Source organism: Squalius cephalus, assembly GCF_949319135.1.
Source record: "Squalius cephalus genome assembly, chromosome: 21".
Lineage (NCBI taxonomy): Eukaryota > Metazoa > Chordata > Actinopteri > Cypriniformes > Leuciscidae > Squalius > Squalius cephalus.
The window spans coordinates 9,394,650-9,422,206 of record NC_137142.1 but is presented as its reverse complement, the minus strand read 5'-3'; the positions used below and the strand labels follow the sequence as shown (position 1 = coordinate 9,422,206).

At 38.5% G+C, this 27,557-nt stretch overlaps 1 protein-coding gene across 2 annotated transcripts in view; it reads right to left on the bottom strand.

Annotated features, from left to right (window-relative positions):
* Nucleotides 1-27,557, bottom strand: part of mcph1 (microcephalin 1) — a 123,488-nt gene that overhangs the window by 83,552 nt on the left and 12,379 nt on the right. For both annotated transcript variants that reach the window (XM_079854876.1, XM_079854875.1), the window contains exons 5-9: nucleotides 20,748-20,835; nucleotides 20,518-20,629; nucleotides 20,283-20,414; nucleotides 1,646-1,738; nucleotides 373-1,551 (exon numbers count right to left, since the gene is read on the bottom strand). In XM_079854876.1, the coding sequence (XP_079711002.1) occupies nucleotides 373-1,551; nucleotides 1,646-1,738; nucleotides 20,283-20,414; nucleotides 20,518-20,629; nucleotides 20,748-20,835 (1,604 nt within the window). The remainder of the gene's footprint in view (nucleotides 1-372; nucleotides 1,552-1,645; nucleotides 1,739-20,282; nucleotides 20,415-20,517; nucleotides 20,630-20,747; nucleotides 20,836-27,557) is intronic.

The window sequence follows — 27,557 nt, the reverse complement described above, 5'->3', positions numbered from 1 at the left end:
GTGTGCAGCAACACAGCTGAGCAGCAGACAAGAGCATTTCTTAAATGTTTGGTCAACCGTGCAACATTTTAAAAGCATGCTTTATTGTGGAGTGTTTCTCAACTAATACAAAGAAAGGTATAGAGTATAAAAAAGTAAATAATTCATCTTATTACAGTTTAGCAGGGACCTAGATTTCATTGCACAGCCACTAAGTACAATTTAACACAGCTCCAGGGATGCAATTTTTCACCTGAAATACAGCTTTTACATTTTAATACTTTCTACCAATATACTGCCAAGCCACTCCAATTAGAATTTATAAATCCAGCTCTGTTTAGAGATAAGCAAGGTCCAATTTACAAATAAAAAAACTAAATACAATTCACATACTTTTTAAACCCATCTGTCTCTTTTCAATACCACGTTTGGGGTCAGGGTCAGGTTTGAGAAACTCCTGTATTTGCAGCTTCATGTTAACCGCAGAGGATGACATTGGAGGGGAAGCCGTTGATGCCTTTTCGTTAGCAGGACTGAGTTTAAATGAGCTTTTACGTTCCTTCACTTCAGAGAGAACAGCAGAGCTCAGCCTAGTTTGCTTTCTTGGTTTCTTTACCAATGGCTTGAATTTTACTTCTACAAACCTGGGTGACTGAGGCACCTCAAACGTCCCCACAGGCAAACATTCAGGCCTTGATTCATGCGTCTCAGGAACAATTTCCTCCATCATATCCACAGGGTCTGATGAATGAACCAAGTCTTTAATATCAATATTTTCATGTTTTCGCTTTTTACTACACGATCTCTTGCTCTTCTTGTTTGAGTCCTCTAGGTCAAAAGTGGACATGTGCACTGCTTCTGAGGTTGAACCAAACAAAATGACCCTCTGTTTAAGGGCATTGTTGGCTGGTGAGAAGATGTCTTCAAACACCTCACCATCTTCAACATCTCTACTGGGAAGATCACCAATCGAGTCAGCTGAACACAGTGCAGCAGAAGTTTGACGTTGACATTTATGAACAGGCTTGAACGTAACAGATTCATCATTTTGAATGACATTTTCATTTGCTATGAAACAACTGCGTGCTGATGATGAATTCCTGGAATAGGAATGTTTAGAGTTGGTCAGCAGTTCTTTGGAGTGCTGTATACTTTTGCTGTTTTTGTGATTTGTTTTTGTGAGGCTTTCAGGCAGGGAACTTTTAGGTCTTTCAGGGCTGCCAGATAACTCTGTAGATATTCCAATGTTTTCAGTTTCTGGTTTGAGGTGTGAGCTTTGTTTTCTTTCAGAGCAGGTTTTGTGAAAGAAACCCTTTAAAGTGGACTGCTTCTTTCCTCCAGTGTAGTTCACTAAAGACCGTCGTGATCTTGAAGATAATGGTGGGACATTAATATTACTTTCACCATTGGACAGATTACTCATGGCCATGGCTGTATCTGATTCAGGAGGTGTGTGGTTTATTTTACTTGTTATTTTCGTTATTGACTTATTGTAGTTCTGCTTCTCTTGTTCATCTCTTTTCTTTGAGGAGTGACAATGAGAGGTTGAGAAACAATCCAAAGGCTCTTCCTCTGTAAAAAAAAATTAAACACTTTTAGTTTTATGTAATGTAAAATGGATACTATGGTAATTATTCCAATATGAAAAGAGACTTGTTTCCCTAACCTAGCTGTTGCAAGAAAGACAGTGTTGGAGATGCCCCAAGAGAAGTTCTCAAAGATGAATCATATCCTGAGCCGCTTTCCTGCATCTGTGAGGCTGAGGGACAAGGCAATTCAAATTATACAAAATTAAATAAAAGCCTGAAAGAAAGGTTTATTTGTGATTCTGTAGGGTGTAACAATTCATTTATTTTTCTCAATGCATTTATTACAAATGAAAATATAAATTGGGTTACATGTGCAAACTATTCACACCAAGCAGTATTCTCTATTCTAGCATAATGTGGGGTACATTCCTGCACCCAAGAAAGAAAAAGGGGAAGTTTAAGAATCCTATACACCTTATACTGCAATGTGGACGAAAACTGTTCTATGAATGTGCGAATGATTCGTTAGCCATTGTAGATAACTACAAGAATGACAATGTGCAGTAAGCAGAACTTTTTGTGCTACAACAAACCAGTGTTAAAGTGCCCCTATTATGCTTTTTCGGATATTACTAATTTGGTATCTTTTTCAAGATAATATATATTACAGGATTTCTATTAAGACACTCATTTACTGTTGTGGTATAAATAATAAAACAAACACTTGTGTGTTAAACTGCAAACATGTAATCATACAGACAGCACATTCTTGTACAACCTGAAGTAATATGACAGTTTGTGCATTCCAGTATTTGTTCCAGTAAATAAATAATTAAATGTTTTGGTAGACATCATAATATAGTATTTATGATGTCTACCAAAACATTTAATTATTTATTTAAGCATTTACATTGTTTTAGTTTTAGTTGTTCAAATACTTCACGTTAGACTTAAAACGCAACAGTTCACACAAATACACTGTTTAAAAAGCTAGAATGCTACACATATTATAGAAATAAATTATATATTTTTAAAAGAGCTTAAGATAAAGTTTAAGCTGCAAATGATATTTTCACATTAGGGATGTTCAATTTGATTATTGTTCTTGAACATCAACCGTCACTCATTAACCGATCATTAACCATTAAATTACAAGATTAGAATGTTCAATTAGAATGAAATTACAATAAATAAGAGTCTGTGATAGCACAAAGGTTGTTTTTTTTTTTTTTTTTTACAGGGGTTTAGTTAACATCGCATTCTATTGTTTATGCAGCTATTTGCGCGATTCACACATCACGCACCTGCAGCGCTTTTCTGAATGGAGAACTGAGAATCTAAGACTGCAGAAAGTGCATCCTATTTTTAGAAAAACTTTTAGGTTACTTACGTAACCCCGGTCCTCTGATAACATGAGTGAGGTATCTCATGATGGGATATTGATGTATTGCTTCCGTATGACCATACATTATGGAGTAACAGTTTCATTTCTTCGAGTGATCGTGCCGGCGCCTCATGGGTGCACAACATATTTTAGCATTGCTAACTTGACATTACAGCCTGTTCATAATCAAAATAAAATGCAGTCAAACAAGCATATAAAAACTGCTCAATTTAAATAGTCCTACAATCTGTGTCGTTCAGCGTGATCCCCGTCTCACTGTGTGTTTTATGTGGATGATGTTTTACGTCGATAATGCGAGTGAAGTACAAAGCCTAGTTTACATAGGCTAATAAATAATAGTTTAGCATTCAAATACGTTGCGAATATTGGGAACATTTGGATCTATGATTTGGATTTGTGCTGAATGAGCAGGCTTCAGTTTCAATTTAAATTAATTCATTGTGGCTTGACGTTTATTTAGCTGAATACTGTTAACTTTAGAGGATTTGTTGTGGAGTGAAGAAAACTAAAATAGCCTATAGGTTTATAGTGTTTATAATGTTTTTAAACATTTTCCTTTGTTTACCGGTATTTTACATTTCTGAATGTAATAAAATGCGACGTTAATGCAATTTTATAGGAGGTAGCGTATTTTTTTTAACCATGCAGCAAACATTTTAAAATATCTTTAAAAATGTATTTAATTTCTTTTAATTGTTGACAGTTTTTCCTTTCATTTTGTTATAAAAGATGATGTTGTATTAGCTTATGACTAGACGGCAAATACCAGATGATGTTCTTCGTGTTTAAAACAAAAAACACCACGCTGTTATTATTATTAAAATACAGGCAAAAAAATAACGTTATTAACCGGTATTTTTTCTAATCAAAACAGTTTCGGAACAGTAATAATACAGAAAGAACGCATGAACAGAAAAGTTAAAATACTGATTCTGCTCGGAGTGAACCTATTGAATTTTTTTTTCCGTTTTCAAGCCCTGGCATTACAGGACCACAGACAGACCCCACAGAACCAGTGGCTTTGAAACCCTGTGCACATGCCGCACACCTCTCATAAACCTGCATATGAGCGAGTGTTGACCTATGGTATTCCTGTTAATTAGAGAACAGAGAAAAGCGTTGTGTGCCTCCCTGGCGATTTATGTATTCTACCACTGGTGTGTTGTCTGATCTGATCAAAAAGTGGTGGTTCCTTAGGAACTGCACAAAATTATTCAATGCCAGTAACACTGTTAACTGTTCCAGGAAGTTTGTGCGCATTTTGTAGCGAGACCAAAGACTGTAAAAAAAGATGGACGACGCCCCTTCGCTCTCTTCCATTGGTGAGAACTGAAGCTGCCAGTGTCCCGATATGGCGCTGACATCTTGGGACTTGAGTCTGCGCAGTAGCGTTCTCGGGACCAGACCTGCGCAGTAGTGAGCAGGTAAAGCCGCGAAATCAACGCCCCGCCCTCACTCTCGCAGGATGCACTCTCCCTGCACTTTTTTGTGGCCTATGCTCCTTTCTGCTCTAATTTTGATGTCTGTTGATTGCAGTACGACAGAGGCTTGTTAAAATAAAGTAAATACTATCTCCTCAGTCCTCCGAAGATCCCGAAAAAAAGGCTGTTGGTGCTTCAGTGACTACTTCGCTCAGAGAACCTGTCAATCACAGCTGTCAGTCATGATGTTACACCACCTTTTTTTATAGCATCACGTAACTAACTAAAAACAAACTTATTTTAAAAACAGACACTTGAACTTACATCAGTGTGATAAAAACTACAGTAAATGACAGAAACCACCTTTGGAAAAAAGATATTTGAAGTGCAATTTAATTGTTTAGTTGGTCTCATGTCCTGTTGAATAACACAGGGAGGTGGGGTTTATGACCTATACTAGGACCAGTCACCGGGGGGCGATCGAGATGTTTTGGCTTCACTTTTCAGGGCTTGCGCAGCATGCTTGAGCGAGACGGGCCACTTCTCTTTCGCTATTCTCGAGACACCAGGCACTGTTTTGTGCGGATGGGCAGCCGGAGCGCGTTAAGGGTTTTCCTGTTAGAATGGTGTTGTGTTATGATTACTTACAAAGCACTAAATGGTTTAGCTCTGCAGTACTTGAGCGAGCTCTTAACGCATTATAGTCCGTCACGTCTATTGCGATCTCAAAATTCCGGCCAGTTACTAATACCTAGAATATCAAAATCGACTGCTGGCGGTAGATCCTTTTCCTATTTAGCACCAAAACTCTGGAACAGTCTTCCTACCATTGTCCGGGAAGCAGACACACTCTGTCAGTTCAAAGCCAGATTAAAGACACATCTCTTTGACCTAGCATTCACATAATACATTATAGACTTCTATAATTCAGTGTTAGGCTGCATAGATTAGGTCAGCCGGAACCGGGAACACTTCCCATAAATCCTGATGTACTCGTTACATCATAAGAAGAATGGCATCTACGCTAATTTTAGTGTCTGTGTTTATCCCGAGGTTTTCCTGCAGCCTGCCGGATCCAGGCCGTATCCAGATCTGATGAAGGACCTTCGCATGGACCGATGACAACGCAGTGCTGAAGTGCCAACTAGTCTCTCCCTATGGAGGATCCCTCTACCACTATACAGATAAGGCGTTGTCGGGAAAATTCGTTTCGCGTTCCTACCCCAAAGGAAAGACAAGTACTTTGTTTAGGCTTGGCTTGTAGGGAATTCCAAACCTGCGTACATATATTCAAACGCACATAACTATAGAACCCATTCTAAATGCGCATGTGAACGCCATCAGCGTTTCTCACAGGTTCGCGTTTAAAGTCTGTGTAGAGGGAATGGTGTCGTCTTAGCGGCCCCTAATTTAATAACAAATGATCGTTGCGATGGAAGCAAATCAATCAAAACTAACTTTAGATGGAAAATAACTTAACTCTGCTATAAAGCCAAAACAATCTCTGTTACCTTAAATTATACGTTTATCTCTGTAAAGCTGCTTTGAAACAATCTACATTGTTAAAAGCGCTATATAAATGAAGATGACTTGACTTGACTTGACTTGTTAACAGCCCCTAAGTTAATAACTAATGGTTTTCGCAACGGAAGTGAATCAATCAATCAAAACTAACTTTAGCTGGACAATAACTTTATCCAAGAGCTGTTGTAAAGCCTAAACAATCTGTTACGGTAATTTCCTATTATCACTGTAAAGCTGCTTTGAAACAATCCATATTGTTATATAAATGAAGGTGACCTGACTATTCTGCCCTCACATACTGCACCCCAACCTGTGAGCAACGCATCCTTTGTAACCACCTTTCTCAGAGAAACTGCCCCCAGCAGAGTCCCTGACTCCCTGACTCGGAGAGCGCCCATTTGGACACAAGAGTCCAGTGCTGAAACTCCCTCATTCGCAACAGTCCCAGTGGAATGACAGAATCTGTCGAGGACATCAGCCCCAGAAGACAGTACGAGCATTTCACTTGCATTTGTGAAAAATATCTAATATCTAACATCTTCATATCTAAAAATAGATATGTGCAAACTGTAAAATGTATTTTGGAGCATGTGGGCGAATAAAAAAAAAAACTCAGTGGATCAGTTTTCTTTAGCCCTATTCGGACGGGATTAGTTTTACAAGGGTAGATGGAGTAATGTAATTTTACCACAGGACATCTGTAATATTAATGGCCAATTCGCACGGGAAAAGAAATCTCAGTAAAACTAGCAGAAGTGGGAGGGCTAACTCGATTTACATCTCCGTCACCTCCACGTTATCATGTGCATGCTACGTTGCTTCCTGATATCACGTGCGCAAACTTTTACAAAAAATGTACAAAATTAAGCTTCTGCCATGACCGTCCCAGTCCCCTAAACCGAACCCTATAGAAAATGACTGGGGTGAACTGAAGACAAGAAGCACCAACATGAGCTTGGTGGAACTGAAGGATCAGGAGAGATTCTGTATGGAGGAATGGTCTCTGAGCTCTTTACAGTTGTTCTCCAAACTCATCAGGCATTATAGAACAAAATTCAGAGCTGTTATCTTGGCAAAAGGAGGGTGCAAAAAGTATTTAATAACAGGGAGCCAATAATTGTGGCCATTGGCCAACGTGTTTTGAAGAAAAACGTTTATTTCATAATGTGATTTCCCCCCCACTTTCAATTCTTTTACTTCAATGAAAGGTTAGATTTTTGCAAATTTTTTGAATGAAAGATCAAAAGGGTAAACAACGCAGATTCATTTTTTACAGCCATTTTTGATCATATTTACCAGGGGTGTCAATAATTCTGACCACAGCTGTATGTATGTATGTATGTATGTATGTATGTATACAGTGAGGAAAATAAGTATTTGAACACCCTGCTATTTTGCAAGTTCTCCCACTTGGAAATCATGGAGGGGTCTGAAATTGTCATCGTAGGTGCATGTCCACTGTGAGAGACATAATCTAAAAAAAAAAATCCAGAAATCACAATATATGAGTTTTTAACTATTTATTTGTATGATACAGCTGCAAATAAGTATTTGAACACCTGTCGATCAGCTAGAATTCTGACCCTCAAAGACCTGTTAGTCTGCCTTTAAAATGTCCACCTCCACTTCATTTATTATCCTAAATTAGATGCACCTGTTTGAGGTCGTTAGCTGCATAAAGACACCTGTCCACCTCATACAATCAGTAAGAATCCAACTACTAACATGGCCAAGACCAAAGAGCTGTCCAAAGACACTAGAGACAAAATTGTACACCTCCACTAGGCTGGAAAGGGCTACGGGGAAATTGCCAAGCAGCTTGGTGAAAAAAGGTCCACTGTTGGAGCAATCATTAGAAAATGGAAGAAGCTAAACATGACTGTCAATCTCCCTCGGACTGGGGCTCCATGCAAGATCTCACTTCATGGGGTCTCAATGATCCTAAGAAAGGTGAGAAATCAGCCCAGAACTACACGGGAGGAGCTGGTCAATGACCTGAAAAGAGCTGGGACCACCGTTTCCAAGGTTACTGTTGGTAATACACTAAGGCTATGTTCACACTTAGCGTCTTTTTTGACAAGAAAAAGTTGACAACGGCGTTTTTTTAGCAAAAAAAAACGCTGGCAGCGTTCGGTTACAAATAGCAGCCGAGCGCGTCTTTTGTTGCTATAGGAACAGCTGCAACAGAAGCCTAGTGCTGTGTGATGCAAAAAATGTCGAGAAAGAGAAAGTTGGCTCTTGCGTTGGCTTTTGAAGTTACCGGGGAGGAGAATGTCGGTTCACAAAGACGTTTTCTTGTTGTTCTTGTTGTTATGGAAACGACAGGTCTCGCTACTCGCTTGTCACTGGTCAGCTGTCAAAAAGGCGCTTGACGTAGGGCGTTCTTTTCAGAAAAGTTGAACTTTTTTCAACTTAAAAAGACGCTCTGAGCTGCAGAAAAAGACGCCGGCGGTGGCGTCTAAAAAAGCGCTCAGGACTTTTTTGAAAAACCGGTTTACTCCATAGGGTTATAATGTAGAACAGACGCTGGCAGTTTGAAAAAAGACGCTAAGTGTGAACATAGCCTTAGACGTCATGGTTTGAAATCATGCATGGCACGGAAGGTTCCCCTGCTTAAACCAGCACATGTCAAGGCCCGTCTTAAGTTTGCCAATGACCATTTGGATGATCCAGAGGGGTCATGGGAGAAAGTCATGTGGTCAGATGAGACCAAAATAGAACTTTTTGGTCATAATTCCAATAAACGTGTTTGGAGGAAGAAGAATGATGAGTACCATCCCAAGAACACCATCCCTACTGTGAAGCATGGGGGTGGTAGCATCATGCTTTGGGGGGGGTTTTCTGCACATGGGACAGGGCGACTGCACTGTATTAAGGAGAGGATGACCGGGGCCATGTATTGCGAGATTTTGGGGAACAACCTCCTTCCCTCAGTTAGAGCATTGAAGATGGGTCGAGGCTGGGTCTTCCAACATGACAATGACCCAAAGCACACAGCCAGGATAACCAAGGAGTGGCTCTGTAAGAAGCATATCAAGGTTCTGGCATGGCCTAGCCAGTCTCCAGACCTAAACCCAATAGAGAATCTTTGGAGGGAGCTCAAACTCCGTGTTTCTCAGCGACAGCCCAGAAACCTGACTGATCTAGAGAAGATCTGTGTGGAGGAGTGGGCCAAAATCCCTCCTGCAATGTGTGCAAACCTGGTGAAAAACTACAGGAAACGTTTGACCTCTGTAATTGCAAACAAAGGCTACTGTACCAAATATTAACATTGATTTTCTCAGGTGTTCAAATACTTATTTGCAGATGTATCATACAAATAAATAGTTAAAAAATCATATATTGTGATTTCTGGATTTTTTTTTTTTAGATTATGTCTCTCACAGTGGACATGCACCTACGATGACAATTTCAGACCCCCCCATGATTTCTAAGTGGGAGAACTTGCAAAATAGCAGGGTGTTTAAATACTTTTTTTCCTCACTGTATATGTTAGTTCAAAGTATGTCAGAAGCAAAGATATAAGCAAAGTATGTGAGTTATAACAGTTAGTTCCGATCAAACGATTGATTAAATTAATTAAATTCTGACTGGATTCTGCTGGTACTAGGCACTTACCTAAAGCTAAAACAAGTGCCTATAAAACAAGGGCTTCTGACCTTCTTTTTGATCTGAATGGTATGCGGAAAACACTTGAGTTTTGCCACAGATTTGACATCCCATGCCTAGAATGTTACTGAATGCTTTTTCAAGCGCCTCCGTACTTGAAAAACCAGGGAAAAGTACTTTTAAACAGGAAATGACGGAATATTTATGTACATATTTACAGCAGGTCTATTCACACGGGATTAGTATTACCTGAGGTAATTTTCCCGGACCTTTTTCCAGAAGGTAAAAGTCGCCGTAATCTTTACTGACATTGTCCATAATGATTACTGAGATGGCACATTCGGACAGGACTAAAATCACTGAGAAGCTTTGGTAACTAGATGTACCGCATGGCGGTACAAAATATGACCGCCGCTCAGGCCTGCACTGGCTTTCCACAAAAAATATACTTATACATACTAAGTATGAAAAATCTGTGATTTTTTTTTCAAAGGACCCTCCCATTCAATTTCTACAAACCTCTACCAAACGGTTGAGGTGCCTGTTGATGGTAAAAGTCAGTTATCTGACTTTGGCATGGGTTTGTTGTGTTTTACTGAAATAAAAAAAAAAATTTCCCCAAAAAAGTGGTTTTATCTTGTAGCCCTGGTCCCAGAGTTTTAAAAAAACAATGTTAACAAAATTAAACTCATTCCCACTGTACCTAGTAGAACACTTAAGTAAATGTCCCATTGAAATTAATGGGATTTTATGGATTTAGGTGAAGAAAGTGTACACATAATACATTTTGGTCTGTACCATGAAGAGAAAACTGATTCAACTATATAAACTATATATTTTCTGAAAGCGTAGACTCTCAGGATGTGATCTAACATGGCATGAAACATGTCCCACCCACCTCATTAGTATACTGCCCAAGCATAACACATTGGGTATTGGTAAATCGGGTATATGGCTGATACCTAAAAAAAGTAGTAGTATGTGCATGTCTGTCTGTGTGTGTGTGTGTATGTGTGTGTGTTTGTGTATGTGTGCCCTTGTTTATATTACATTGTGGGGACCAAATGTCCCCATAAGAATAGTAAAACCTGAGATCACCTACATTGTGGGGACCAGCCAGCGGTCCCCACTTTTCAAAAGGCTTATAAATCACACCGGATGAGTTGTTTTGAGAAAGTAAAAATGCAGAATGTTTCCTGTGATGGGTAGGTTTAGGGGCAGGGGCAGTGTAAGGGGATAGAATGTACAGTTTGTACGGTATAAAAACCATTACGTCTATGGAGAGTCCCCACAAAGATAGTGAACCAGACATGCGTGTGTCTGTGTGTGTGTGTGTCTGTGCGTGTATGTATGCGTGCGTACATGTGTGTGCGCGTGTGTGTTTGTGCATGTGGATTTGTATGTGTGTGTATGGGTTGAGTGGCCCCCGGGGACCAAACGCAATTTTTCCGTAAAAGTCTAGTGGGGCTACATGCCCACCAAATTTCATGTTCCCCGGGGTGTTTCGGTGTCCCTGGTATCGTTGACGAAAAATTCAGTAGATGACGAAAAAAAAAAAAAAAAAAAACCTTTGACAATCCCTATATGACCGCTTTCGCTAGCTATGCTAGCGGCGGTCATAATAATTACTTCACAACTAACGCTGATCAAGTATGACAAAGTTTACTTTACGGTGTTAATATAGTAATATGTTGTAAGAAAGCATATTTTCTCTCCCTCATCTCAATTTGAATGAGCAGCCTGCAATAATAAAGTGTGTCCAATGTCCACCCCGGTTATTTTTGGTTTCACAGACTGTATTTAATTTAATTGAGTTAAATTTCCATTTAATTTAAAGTAAACTATTTTAGCTTCAGTCTGGGATGCCCTGTCACAGGACAGAAAGACTTAGAACATTATTTGACGCATTTTATTAAATATATAGATTTTACTAGTATCAGTGTTATTATAGTTAACAAAAACTAAAACCTATATATATATATATATATATATATATATATATATATATATATATATATATATATATATATATATATATATATATATATATATATATACACTCACCTAAAGGATTATTAGGAACACCTGTTCAATTTCGCATTAATGCAATTATCTAATCAACCAATCACATGGCAGTTGCTTCAATGCATTGGGAAAGAAAAGTGATTTAAGCAATTTTGAGCGTGGCATGGTTGTTGGTGCCAGACGGGCCGGTCTGAGTATTTCACAATCTGCTCAGTTACTGGGATTTTCACGCACAACCATTTCTAGGGTTTACAAAGAATGGTGCGAAAAGGGAAAAACATCCAGTATGCGGCAGTCCTGTGGGCGAAAATGCCTTCTTGATGCTAGAGGTCAGAGGAGAATGGGCCGACTGATTCAAGCTGATAGAAGAGCAACTTTGACTGAAATAACCACTCGTTACAACCGAGGTATGCAGCAAAGCATTTGTGAAGCCACAACACGCACAACCTTGAGGCGGATGGGCTACAACAGCAGAAGACCCCACCGGGTACCACTCATCAAAAAATGGCTGTAAAAAATAAATCTGCATTGTTTATCCTTTTGATCTTTCATTAAAAAAATTCACAAAAATCTAACCTTTCATTAAAGTAAAAGAATTGAAAGTGGGGAGGAAATCACATTATGAAATAAATGTTTTTCTCCAAAACATGTCGGCCACAATTATTGGCAGCCCTAGAATTTTTTATGAGTAAAATATCTCTGAAGTATATTAGCATTAATATTTTCCTTTATTTAGCACACCAGGGTGACTAGGAACATGAAATTGTCCAGCTATGACTTCTTGTTTCACAGGAGTTTAAATAATGACGAATACACAAAGGCCAAATTTCTTTAATCAAGCATCACAATGAGTAAAACCAAAGAATATAGCTCTGATGTGCATCAAAAGATTGTTGAGCAGTAGAAAGTTGTTGAGAAAATAGAAAGTGGCTGTAAGAAAATAGCTAAAGAATTGAAAATCCCCATTTTGACCATCAGGGCAATAATTAAGAAGTTCCCATCAACTAAAGATGTTACGAATCTGCCAGGAAGAGGACGTGTGTCTATATTGTCTTAATGCACGCTGAGGAGGAAAGTTTGAGCGGACAAAAACTCTCCAAGGATCAAAGATGGAGAATTGCAGAGATTACTTGAGTCTTGTGGATCAGAAAGCCTAAAAAAAATTATCAAACAACCCTTACACAACCACATGTTGTTTTGGAGGGTTTCAAGAAAAATCCTCCTCGCTCCTCCAAAAATAAACTCCGAATATACAGTTGTCAGACACGACTGGAACTTCAAAAGGGACCGGATTCTATGGTCAGATGAAACAAAAAAAAAAAGGGCTTTTTGGCTGCAAACCCACCAGATGTGTTTGGTGCAAACAGGGATAAAAAGTACCCCATGCCTACGGTTAAATTTACTGCTGGATCTTATATCTTGTGGGCCTATTTTTTTGCTGGAGGTCCTGGACATCTTGTTCAGATACATGGTATTATGGATTCTAGCAAATACCAACAGCTAAAAAATCAAAACCTGTCTGCCTCTGCTAGAAATCTTATAATGGGCCGTGGTTGGATCTTCCATCAGGACAACGATCCAAAACAAACATCAAAATCAACACAAAATGGGTAATTGACCTTTCGCCGAGCCCCGCCCCCCTTAGTTACTGTTGCTACGTCCGACAAACAAATGGTCAAACACGACCAGCGCGACAGATTGCCATGACTGAAAAAGGTATACCCGTGCGTGTCAGTGACCTTTTTTGGAGCAATACCTCCGCGATATCCTCCAGATCGAGGCAAAAAGGGTTACAGTATGCAGTGGAGGGATATATTATAATATAAAAATACGCAATGAAGGAGACACGACTACTATCTACGTCTCTATCGAGGCTAATGCTTAACGTTACCGGTGTTCATACACATCATTTGTGATGATTATGACAAAGAACAAGGAAACAAGTGTTTAAAAGCATTGAAAGACACTCACTGTTGTGTTTTTGTGTGAAAGAAAAAACTGTCTCTGAAAATAAAAGTGCTGTCAGCAATAATTTCTTATGTGTGTTTTTTCGCATAACACTATGACTAAAATTTTAAATGCTGCAAAACACATGGGAGTTAAATTCCCGATGCTGTAGTTTATTTGATCAGTCACAGTATATCATTAATCAAGCTTAATTTGACTTTTCAACTACAATTAGGCAGGTGAACTGAAAGCTTTTACAATATTTTAGCTATAACTTAGGCCTATATCATTGACAAAAGTATGTGGTGCATTTTCTTCCAAAAATGATTTTCTTTCTCAAATTCATGCTTCAAGTTGACAAAGCACAATAAACGAAATCACACAATAACTGTTTAACCAGACATAGCCTTAATTTGCATCTAAATAACTTTCATTGATTGTCTTTCATAATGCACTTACCATAATATTTATTAGGGGGACAACAGATCACAAAAATCGCGGTTGAGACCATAATATTTATTAGTGGGGCAACGGATCATAAAACTCGCGGTTCAGACAATATTATGTTTTTTGAGTTACAGATCGGATAGTTTTTCAGATCAGAAAAACAAAACAAAAAAAACTTTAAGTAGCCATCGATACCACAGCCAGCAGACGTATTTATGCTTCGTAATGTTCGACACATTTAACTGGGATTGGGGCCGTCCACACTGTTTTATCCATTGTAGGCACCGCTCACGTTGTGTTTTTGGCTTTGGGAATGGAAAGACCACAACTCCTGCAGACAATCTCTCGGGGTATGTAGTGTCCGATTTACAAACGCCATGGGCGCACGCTTCACCATCTTGCTAATGTTTGTCGGACCTGCTCACATAGTAACGGTTGCTATGATGTGTGATTGGACAATGGCCGTTTTGGGGGAGGGGCCGGCGAAAGGTCAATTGAGCACAAAATGAAGCTTCTGCCATGACCGTCCCAGTCCCCTGAACTGAACCCTATAGAAGATGAGTGGGCTGAACTGAACAGAAGAAGCACCAACATGAACTTGTGAATCTGAAGGATCTGGAGAGATTCTGCAAGGAGGAATGGTCTCTGATCTCGTCAGTTATTCTCCAAACTCATCAGGCATTATAGAAGAAAACTCAGATCTGTTATCTTGGCAAAAGGAGGTTGCAAAAAGAATTTAATAACAGGGAGCCAATAATTATGGCCAGCGTGTTTTGGAGAAAAGCATTTATTTTATAATGTGATTTACCCCCCACTTTCAATTCTTTTACTTTAATGAAAGGTTAGATTTTTGCGAATTTTTTGAATGAAAGATCAAAAGGATAAACAATGCAGATTTATTTTTTACAGCCATTTTTGATCTTATTTACCAGGGGTGCCGTTAATTCTGACCACCACTGTGTATGTATATATTTATTAGGGCTGGGATAAACGATTATTTTTTAAACGATTAATCTAGCGATTATTTTTTCGATGCATCGATTAATCTAACGATTCATTTTTCCAGTCTGATTCGATTTCGATTCGATTATCTCCCCATTAATTGACTAATAGCAATTTATACATGTTAATTTACATCTGAATGAAAAAAACATGAATTCCTTAACATTGCAATATATGTTCATTGCTCTTAAATTCCAAAAGACTATACAAGTGCATAGTAATGCATTCTTAGTCAGAGGTAGCATTCAATAAAACCTTAAAGCCTTGAAAACACATAGCTTACTGAAACAAGCTTACTGAACACATAGGGCCTAGCTTACTGAAAAAAAGTTCTTCTTTCAGATGAAAATAACAACAACATTCAATAAAAAAATAAAAAGGTCACCCAAAATACTAGTTTAGAGCAATTGAAAGAATACAGTAATCAATGTAAACTTGAGGGCTTTAAGCTAATACAGAGAGTGCTTTTCCAACAAAAAATAAATAAAAATTAACAGTGGGAGCCAGCAGCCTGTCATGGCGTCCCTCCTGAACCAACAGAATTGAACATTTATGTTGAAAACACATAGTCCTAGCTTACTGAAAAAAGTGCATCTTTTAATTCTTCATTCACATAAAAATAACAACAACGTATAGTAACACACTCTGCCACTCACCTTTTTCTTAAAAAAAAAATACTAATAAAAAAAAGTACTTAACTAGAATTTAAATGGAACATTATTGTAAAGTGTTACCGATTTGTTATACACCGATTCAGACGTCTCGTGAGTTCAGTGTTGGAGAGATCAGTTGTTTTAACCATTCATTAAAGTGAATCGGTTCAAATGAGTCATTAGTTCGCGAATCGGACGTGTCATCATTAGTGGACATGTAGCCTACGGCAAGCGTTGTGTGATTATCCTGGCAGTTTATTTTTTACCACAATTCACACTCCGCGGTAATTCAAGAGAAAAAAATCTCCGAATGCTCCACGTGAAACTTTGGTCTTCCGCCCTTTTTCTATCGTGTCTAATGATTTTGATTAATATGCACGAGGGAGAGAGAGAGAGAGCAAGACAGCGCTCGTGTTGTTTGAAGACAGTGAGTGCGCGCGCGCGCGCGTGGCCGGGGCTCTCTCTCGTACTTATATGCGCCCTGTCAAGCGCAGTCAGTCATTCTATTCTACATCACTCACCGATCAAATAAGGCTTTGGCAGCCACCATAAAAAAATTCAATGCAGGAAAACCCCTGGATTGGTTATATAACGTTGGATAGAATGATGGTCCGGCCATCGCGTATCAGCGCACATAAGGTAGCCTACACACTGTGAAGTAATTTGCAAACGTTTTTTAGAGAAATGAAAACAGGTCGACGAATCGACGCGCATATTTTGCGTCGACGTCATCGATGACCTCGACGCGTTGTCCCAGCCCTAATATATATATATATATATATATATATATATATATATATATATATATATATATATATATATATATATATATATATATATATATATATATATATATATATATATTTTTTTTTTTTATTATATATATATATATATATATATATATATATATATATATATATATATATATATATATATATATATATATGAAGAGTTCAGATGCAAAAGCCTCTAAGTGCCGTCTGAAATTTTCTTCTAGAATGATCATTTTTATCAAGCTCGTTTATTTAAGTTCAGTAATTTCACTTAAATGGCAATGAAAATTACCTATTTTCATTGCCATTTAAGTGAAATTACTGAACTTAAATATACGAGCTTCATAAAAATGATCATTCTAGAAGAAAATTTCAGAAGAAAATTTCAGATGGCACTTAGAGGCTTTTGCATCTGAAATTTTCTTCTAGAATAGGGCTGGGCGATATATCGCATGACATTGTTAGGCGCATCTCGTCAGTAAAGCCGGTTCCTTGATTAGTAGTAAATCGCCATCACCTGCTTTCAGATGGAGCGGCAATACTACAAAGAGCCGTAGTTAACTGACAAGCTGAGCCATATCGCATTAATTATCGCAGGCGATACGTCCGTGATATTAATGCGATTTTAGTGTTTCCTTTTTTGACATTAAAACATTAATCCCATAGCAAAACTGTTTGAGATATTTATTATCTGTTTACAATTTAGCATCTTTAATGTATTTTCATCATGTTGAAAAAGTTTGGTGGGAATAAAATAAACCACTTAAGAGGAGTGGGTAAAAATTCAGAGGCTGATTTTGCAAAGAAATCCACATTCAAACCAAAATATCTGACTTCCTGATGCTCGGAGCTAATGTCCGACTCGATGAGACCAATATGCGTACTGATTTTTGTGACTGTACATAAAATTAACCCCCCCACTTTTGTCAAAAGCATTTAGAAAGTGACACACTTCCTGCTGCCAGTTGGTGGCGCTATAACTTTGACTCACAATAGTCACATCAATGTGATCGGCCTCTTACAACGAACACACTGCGGAAGTTTCATCAAGATCAGTTAATGTATGCAGAAGTTATAACTAGGGCTGGGTATTGGCAAGGGGCTCACGATACGATACATATCACGATACATGGGTCACGAGACGATATATCACGATACGATACAATACAATACATATTGCGATATATTGCAATATTTTTTTTTTTAAATCAAAAATGTAATAAAAAAGAAAGAAATAGAGCTGAATATACAACTTTTTATGTACCACCTGGGGTATTCTGGTATGTGTATCACATTATATTGATAACTCAGCAGACAAAAACTTAAATTCCAGTTTATTCGCAAAGGTATTTGCATTGTGTCAAGTGTGTCTGCGTGCGCGAGCGACAGTGCGCGAGCGACGGAGTGTGTCTGCGCGCGAGAGAGACCGAGTGTGCCCCAGCATTAGTAGCCTAATTGGTACATAATATTATATACTATAAGAGGCATGGAAGTTCGATTAAAGCTGCAGTCGGCAAGTCTGGCAGATTGAGTGGACTTAGCCAAAATTTTGAATGTTTACAACTCTCATGCCCCTCCCCCACTACCAACGAGCACCCGCCCATCGTCAGTGCGTGTGTACCTGATTTTCTGTGAACGCGTCCGTCTCTTCAGCATCGATCAACACCATGGACTCGGAGGTAGGCTGCCCTGGCTAATCTATCCATAGATAGCAATAACCGAGGAATTGGAAGCTTGTTAGTAGATTTTCTCTCCGCCATCACGCTTCGTACAATCTTCAGGCGAACTTCAGGCATGTCGTGTGCATGTGATATTGTAATGTGCGCGTCTGCGCGAGGGAGGGGGGATCTGTGGCGTGTGCACGAACTGTGATTGACAGTCAGATCGCACACCCCCCTGCGCTGATTGGACCCGATGAGACGGGAGCGGTGGATTTTTGCAAAACAAATAACACGCTCCAGGTGGAGTTAGAAGCTCGGGTTTTTTTTTTAAACCACCTTATTTATGTTGTTCTGTCGGATTATAGTGTCAATTTCACTGAATTTGATCAAAAAAATGTTGCCGACGGCAGCTTTAATGGACAGCAATAATCAGTACTACAAACGTCTTGTTTTGAACTATTGTTTATAATAATTTAATTGTTGATTTTATTTATATTGTTGTCCATTAATCGAACGTCCATGCCTCTTATATAATATTTATATATTATTACTACATACATTCAATCTTATTTAATCCTCCATATGGAAGTTTATGTGCTCGAATTATTTATATTTATTAAACAATAGTTCAAAACAAGACGTTTGCACTGATTATTGTTGTCCATTAATCGAACTTCCATGCCTCTTATATAGTAATTATATTACTATGTATGTACCAGTCCAATACTAATGCTCGGACTCGCACGCAGACACCCTCGGTCTCTCTCGCACGCAGACACCCTCGGTTTCTCTCGCACGCAGACACCCTCGGTTTCTCTCGCGCGCAGACGCACTCGGTTTCTCTCGCGCGCGGGTACACTCGGTCTCTCGACTCTGTTGCTCACTCTGTTGCTCGCTCGCGCAGTTCGCTTCGCTTTTGTCCAGTCCGGCGCCTCATACAACTGGACAGTTGAGTGACAGTTGACAACTGTCGTGAGTCAGCGACAACTACAGCAGCGGCGGAGGAGGTCGTTTGACGCACACAGAGGGATTTGATGAATTTTTTTTTTTTTTTTTTTTTTTTTTTTTTAAATATCGATACTAGAGGTTGAAATATCGATACACTATCGTGAAAAAAAATATCGCGATAGTTAGCTGTATCGATATTTTTGCACAGCCCTAGTTATAACACACTTCCTGTGTCCCATTATTCGCCATAAATTTGTTTCCTCGCCACGGCCAAACCATTCGAGATATCAAAAATCCGTTCGCAAGAATTCATCCTCAGTGTCTTGACTTCATTCACACCGAGTTTGGTGGCGATCGGATCAATTCCCTAGGAGGAATATTTCACATTCCATTGTATGCATTTTCCAAACAACGTATAATAACTGACTTCCTGTTGGGCTGGCGTAAAACTTAGAGCACGAAAGTTGTTCGGCCCGATGAGATCTATATGTGTACTGAGTTTCATATTATTACATGCAAGCGTGTTTGATTTATGGACCAAGTTTTCGGACACCATTCCAGGGGGCGCTGTCGAGCCCCCCGCCATGCCCGGGTACCAGCTTCAGTCCGGCCCTGATGGCCGCAGGTTCTGACGTGTGTGCAAAATTTCAAGAGTTTTTGAGCATGTTAAGGGCCCCAAAAGTGGCAAATAAATAAATAATAATAATAACGAAAAAAAAAAAAAAAATCCTTCCGGAAACAATAGGGCCTTCGCCCTTTCAGGGCTTGGGCCCTAATTATTCTAACGTTTAGATGCTTCCCTAGTTTATTTTTTTGTCACTAAAGTTAAGCAACTTGTCTTTCAGTTGTCCCGGACAAGCGTTAATGTCGAGCCTTGTGTTCATTCATGATTCTTTTCGTGCTGTAAAACGGAACAGGTGATCGGTTCATGTGTGCTTGGTGCTGCCGTTTGCTTGAACTGAGGCGCTACAGCGATCTGTCACGCAACGTTAGAGCGCCAAAAAAGATTGTGACAGCTCGAGAGACGACCATGGTCTCCCTCCAGTCAAATTAGCCCATTTCCAATAATTATTGTGAAGTTTACAGTGCTTGCAATTGAAACTTCACCCCGAATTTCACTGAACAGCAACTAGTTTGCAGGTATGTATTATGAATACCCAGGATTAACTGTTAACCCAGGGTAGATTATAAGCAATGTGAAACAAGGCAAGATAGCCCAGTATTCTGTTGTGGTTTAGAATGACCCAGGGTTAAACATTTCAAATGTGAAAAGCCCTAAAATGAAAACCAATGAATAGTAAATCACAAAATTATTAGATCAGAAATTAAAATAGTTCTCAAAAGGATTTGAGTAAATACCAGTGGGTGAGAGATGTTCACGTTGCGCTCTCATTTCTCTCAGTCGCTGAGCCATGCTGTCAGAGCGTTTTAAAGATGGACTGTACACTATTCCACTTTCCTCATCAATAACGAATGGTGAAGTGTCAGAAACTATAAATAAAAAATATATTAAAAAAAGCATACAAAAACCCCAAAAAAATTTGTTGAATGAAATAAACATGAAATGAATGAAACAAACGTATGCTTTCCTCACCAACAGGGGATGAAGAGATCATGTCTTCCATCATCTTGTCAAATTTTTTTTTCAGTCGCCTGTCATTCTCAGGGGTCTTTACAGGAAAATCTCTAGGCTGCATGCAACGGTGCTGCAAAAACAAATCAAACACAAAAACACAAGTGTGGGGTTATTTCATTCTTATTTACCTAGATTCTTACAGCAACCAGTCAAAGTAAAAATATATGCATGTTCTTTTATTTTCTTACGGTTCTTTTATTCAGAAGATGATGTTTGGATTCTTCATTCTGAGCAGGAAAAAGATCTTCGTCTACATGTTCGTTACTCTCTTTGCATCTGCAAACATATCATGAATTCGAAACATTGAGGTCTAGAGACATCTAAAGGCCATTCAAAGAAATTCAACACAAAAAAAAAAAAGGTCACTGATGGAGTCCGAGAACTAAAACTGGACTAGTGGCTAGTTGCATAAAATTAGCCACTATGTTAAGACTGTGTCTTAAGAACTAATTTGACCAACTAGCAATTAGTCAAGTTGTAATCAGTCTTACTTTTCTCATTCAAATTAGACTGATCTACTTTTTATATAATTGACTTTAAAGGGGTCATGGACTGAGAAATCAAAATTTCCTTGAGTTTTTGACATACAAGAGGTCATCATACTATAAGAATATCCTTTAAGTTTCAGAACTGAAAACTTCCTTTTTAGTCCAATAAAAGCTTTTATTGACACCAGGCACAGCGAACGACAGGTTTTTCAAAGTGGGGATCTATGACGTCAAAGTGTATCAGACGCCGCCTCCGCAGAAGCAGATCAACACCTACTTCAACACTGCCTGTTTAGCCCCGCCCACCGATTCGCGCATTACATGAAACTCTACATTCGAATTTTAGGTTTGCGTCAATCAGTGGCGCACAAGATGGGATGATGACATTGTGTTTTAATGTTTTTGTTAGCCGAGCTAGTTGAACCCACTTTATATGTGGCACTAGATGCAAAACATTGTAGAAATAGAGAAGCTTAAAGGAACACGCCGACTTTTTGGTACTTTAGCTTATTGACCATATCCCCCAGAGTTAGAAAAGTCCATACATACCCTTTTCATATCCGTGTGTGCCGTAACTCTGTCTGACGCACCCACCGCTAGCCTAGCTTAGCACAAAGGCTGGAGGTAAACGGCTCCAGCTAGCATACTGCTCCCAGTAAGTGACACAATAACGCCAACATTTTCCTATTGACATGTTGTGATTTGTATAGTCACAGCATGTACAAATAACAAGGTCACAAGACACAGCCATCTTCTAACCGTATACATACTGGGAACTATATTCTCAGAAGCGAAGCACTGCTACTTGGGCCGTTCCCGCAGCGGTAAAATTGTGGGTGTGTATTTGCTGCCTTTTACCACTAAGAGGCGCTACAATCACAGACTTTGAAAACGGTCAGTTTATTCTCTCTATTAACAGCGTTCAGATGATAGCTCTGAGATAGCTTCATAATTTTGTCTCTAGTTTAATATTTGTCAAAAATGAAAACTTTTTATTGATTCGAAACACTTTTTGGAGCGAAACACTTTTTGGAGCTTTGTTGTGTTTGATTTGATTTGTTGTGTTTTCTTGTCATTTTTATTAATAGGCGTTTAGACAATAACATTTTAGCCTACCTGCTGTTAACCGATGTTGGCCGACAGCATTTATGTTTTACCGTTGTTGATGCTTAAATGGGTAACATTATTAAAGTCAAGAGTTTTGTTTAATTATCAATGGCACATTACAACATAAATTTGCTACATTCCAGTAGAGCCGCTGCACAGACGACAAAACCGATGAAGGAAGATTGTCTTTAAAGGAGAACTCCGGTCAATTTTAACATTGAGCTAATTTTTTTGTAAATTTGGAGTGCTGTCAGTACAGAGAACAACGACAAAAATCGGTGTTGCCTACACCGTGTTATCCTCTTTTTAAAATTTGCACCCTGTTGACTTGAATGGGGCAAGTTATAAACCTGCTTTTAGCCTATTAACATCCTTGATGTGTCATTACAAGTGCCCAGCCATGTGAGTGATTCCTTTAGAGTGAACACGGGTGAATCTGACTGCAGTAGATGTAAAAGATATTACCGTATTTTCCGGACTATAAGTCGCACTTTTTTTCATAGTTTGGCTGGTCCTGCGACTTATAGTCAGGTGCGACTTATATATCAAAATTAATTCAGACTGAGATGAACCTAAAAGAAAACATTACCGTCTACAGCCGCGAGGGGGCGCTCTAGTTGGCGGAGTTGTTCAGAAGCGACACGGATGATGAAGAAAATGATGAGGAATGAGATCGCGGGAGCTTGGTGAACTTGTTTACTGGTAACTTGCTTGTTGGACTCGCTGGCTTATGTTAATTTATCTTATTCAGCCTCCCAGATATTTGTTCTTTATGCTATTGTGTAGCTGAATAACGTGTGCAGTGCGTGTGCGGTGCGTGTTGCGGTGCATATGCCAGGGTTCTCAAGTTTTATCAAAAGCTTGGAGTGAGATCACATGTGGTTGGGGGAGGAGCCTAATGGAGCCCTGCCCCCACCTGTCCCCGCCCCCCAATTTTACCCATTGTTCATAATTAACCAGCACAAATTGAAATTATAACAATTGGTAAATCTAATAAATGACAGAGCAATTCATCACATCAAATATACTCTTTAATTTTATATTTCAAAATTACAATAAGTTATACAAAAATTACAAAAATATAATAAATTGCTCCAAACAGTTTGGAAAAACAAATATTTTTGCATTTTGAATGTGTCTAGTCGAAATGGTATAATGATTTATTGTGTGGTGGGACATTGTGAACAAATGACATATTAGAGTATTATTAAGGTGTGTGTGTGTGTGTGAACACAAGAGTACACACTCCAGCTTATGAAATGTGTTTTGTGTTGTAAGTGTTTGAAAAATACAAATGCAATGGCAATGATTAATGTATGTTTTGACAGGATATATATTACCCAGAGCACTCTGCTTTAATACGTATGTAGCCTTAATGTAACTAGAAATATTAATACAGTATAATATATAAAATAAATTTAAATTTATTTAAAATAAAATGAAGAAATACATCTTCATTCCTTCCCATACCCACTAACATTTCCCTTAGTTTCAGATAACGTAAGCTAGCCAAACTGAGCCAAAGCTTCTGGCCTGGTTGCAAAGTAGTTGTAGACTTTTTGACTGCATCAATAATAATGTATACGATGGGCTATATATTAAATGTTTTAGCCTAAAAATGTTAGACGAGCTTTCTTCCAACTTAACTTCTCCATCATCACGACGTGTGTTCGCGCGATGTTGTTGGTTACCTAGTAACGAACGTACGGCGGCCGAGAATGTTCCGTCAACTTCCGTGTGTTCGCGCATCTATTAACGAATGCAATCTGGCCGAGATACGTGCTGGCGGCAGGAAACTTCACTTTGTGTGCCCGCGCCTCGTATACAACGTTATATATAAAGCTTGTAGGACAACTTGGTTGACATTGCCTTTTCAGCGTGAGAAATACACGGTGTGGCGTGTGAGCGTGTGAACTGGTTGAATTGCGTGTGTCTCACGGCCAATGCGTGAGACTTGAGAACCCTGTATGCTGTGCAGGAGCAGCACGCGCTAAAGTGCTTTCACATAAGCTGCGTTTGCAGTGCGTAACTGACCCGCGGCTGTAACCCCAAACACATTGTATTTCAAATCCAGAAGTTATCAGCAAATTTTATTTAAAAAAAAAGAAAAAGTTTTTTGTCAGCATTGCGATTCTCTTTATACGTATACTCTTTAATAGACGTATTCACGTTTAAACACAATTTAAACAAACTATTATTCAATGCATTACTTCTATATAATTATATATTAAGTTGCTCAAGCAAGTGGTAAAATATTTAACCATGCACTTATATTAAAATCGCATACATTTTAAATTAAAACTTAAAATTGACAAAAACAGCAGACTCATACCCTTTCTTTTGCATAATTTAAATCTTTATACAATAAATCTTGCATGTCACAAATAACTTGTTTTTCCACCTCCACGAATGAGACGAGTGTTGTTCATTATGTCGCCTTGTTGAAGTAAATTGTAGTTTTCCTTGATTTACCAACGCTTGAAGTAAAAAGATGACTGTGAAAAATAGTAGGCTAGTATTTAATTAAATGCATTTATGATGAAATTACTACATTTTCATGTCAATCTGGTCAATCTGTATTCATTTTGACCACAAACCGTGTGCTGTCACTTTAATTCAGCGCGTGCAGCACAGCAAAAATAGACTCGGTGCGGAAACGATCGCTGCACTGCTGTATACGCACCGCACCTGGAACGGATCGACGGACTGCAACCGCGTGCATTGTGAAAGCTCTGACCTGTTAACAAGGGTACGGAAAAATATACGCACTACAAACGGAGTATGTGTGAAACGGGCGTTAATGTGTTACGTTAACATACTGGACACCTATTCAGCCTGTTGTTCTGTGTGCGCTACTGTGTAGTTGAATAACTTGCCTTTCCTGATTAAATGTCTGTTCTTGGTCTTGGATTTTGTGAAATAAATTTCTAAATAAATGCGACTTATAGTCCAGTGCGACTTATATATGTTTTTTTTCACTTCATGAGGCATTTTTTGACTGATGCGACTTATACTCCGGAGCGACTTATAGTCCGAAAAATACGGTAATAAAAGTGATGTTAATTCAGCCAGCGCACATACCTGTGTTTACTTCCAGTTTTCGTTCAAAGTCCATAGTAGTCAATTGTCGAGTTCACGCGCATAGGTTTAGTTATCTATGATCACGCGCGTGAACTCGACAATCGACTACTATGGACTTCGACCATTTAGACTATTTTAGTGCAAATTATGAGCTTATTGACAAAATTAGAATATATTAAGTTATATTAAGACGCTACGATGAGCATTTACTACTTTAAAAAAATGCGGGTCAGGAAGCGGGTCGGGTACAATATTTTCTTTTTCTTTTTTTGCGGTCCGAGTTGCGGGCGGGTTAGTTGAAAACGTCGGTCGAGTGCGGTTTGTTTATACATTGACCCGCGCATCACTGGTAGGCAACACCGATTTTTGTCGTTGTTCTCTGTACTGACAGCACTGACATGAGCTCAATGTTAAAATTGACCGGAGTTCTCCTTTAATCTGCTAAATTGTTTTGTGAATCATTCATGAAATTAATATGACTGACAGTGATACCTGGCCATAGCAACGAAAGTCAAAAGTTTGTCAAAACAGATCCATACATTGAACAAATCAGAAAAAGATTTTGTTGACTTGCCTATAAAAAATAACAGACTAACTAAAGTATTGCTTTTAATAAAAAAACAATGAAAATATAAAAGAACACTAAAATTAATTAAGTTTGAAACCCCATCGCACATTTCAAGGTTTAAATAAAGGGACAGTTTATTTATTTAAAACAGGGTTGCATCGAGTTTAGAGTTTATTCCCTTTGCGATGCAAAATAAGAAGTACAGAATCTTATTCTTGCGACATTTTAAATTTGTATTGCCAAAGAAATTGCAGCAAAATTAACCAATTAAAACAGTACAAAATGAAAATAGTTCAAAGCAACATAAATTAAGAACAGGCGTTTTTCTTTGCCTCTCTCTCGCAGATGGTCTTTTTAGCATGTTTCTCTTGTCTCCCTCAAGGCGCGTGCCAGGTCTCTCTCGAAATTAAACATTTCAGGGTAAAAACACATCATACAGGCTAATAATAATACTGTATGTGTGGCTGCGTTTCATCCACACAAATCACAATAGAAAAAAAAAACCCTGTAACAAATTATTTAGCCTTTGTTGCTTCAAAGACACAGAATGCCTAGTTGAATTCGCCTTACAATAAAACGAGGTTGATCGCGAATTAAAACGCTCTGTATCTGCTGCCCACTCCCATTTGTTTCTTGGCATGAACGCGTTTCGTCAAGAGTTCATGTTTACACAATGCCAGATTGTTAACAATCATACACACTGCTCAAACATTCTAAAACTCTACAAAACCAGTTGAAACAACTGGACTGAACACTTCAATTGAAATTTTGTGTGAAAAACCTTTAAATACAATAAATAAAACTACAATAGGCTATAGGGCCTACATTTGGACACATGAGAGATTTATCCTGAAAGGAATTTTGCCTTTGCCTGTTCTGTATCATCAGGCTGGCTATCTGACACTCTCCATATGAAAGAGGGGTGATTAACACTCCTGCACCCCCTCGATAAAGCCACTGAACTGCATTCTCCAAACCCCCCACAGGCTATCTGAGTTTGAGAATGACTTAAAACAAAGAGAAGTCGCAATTCACACTTAAATTGCTATTCTAGACATTAGCATTAGGCTATTAAAGTGTTGATAATGAAGGAATTAAATAATTTAGGCTACATGTAGTAATATTTCTGTCATAAAAGTTTATTAACTAAATATGTCATTATTTTAATAATTGAAGAATTGAAACGCTACTTCGGTTTGGGCCAGCTTTTTCCAAGCAAAACTAAATACAATCTTCAAAAGCATGTTCGTTTATTGTCATGAACAAAATGTTCAACTCAATATTAAATTCCACAGGGATGTTTGGATCCTTACAACCAGGGTGCGATTTGTGAATAATATTTTTTTTTTAATTAATCTCAAACCACAGTGCTTCATGGTGCTGCTGTTAAACTAAATAACATTTATAGAATAATTATAGATTAATTATTTACTTAAATGGAACAATATAGCAACTTTTCGACAAATAAATTATTTGATCTGTTTGGCGATTTACATTTAATTAGAGCAAGATTTTCACTCTTGCCTTGTCCTTTCGCATTGGGAAGCGCTCACATGATAGCATGTTTGAGTAGATCCTCTGTAGGCCTACCTCTCGGTTTCATATGGATTACATAATCAGATAACATTTATTAAATATTTAGACATTTAAAGGGTTTAGACCAGGGGTGCCCAATCCTGCTCCTGCCGATCGACTGTCCTGCACAGTTCATCTCCAACCCTAATCAAACCAATTACGGTCTTTAGGATCACTTG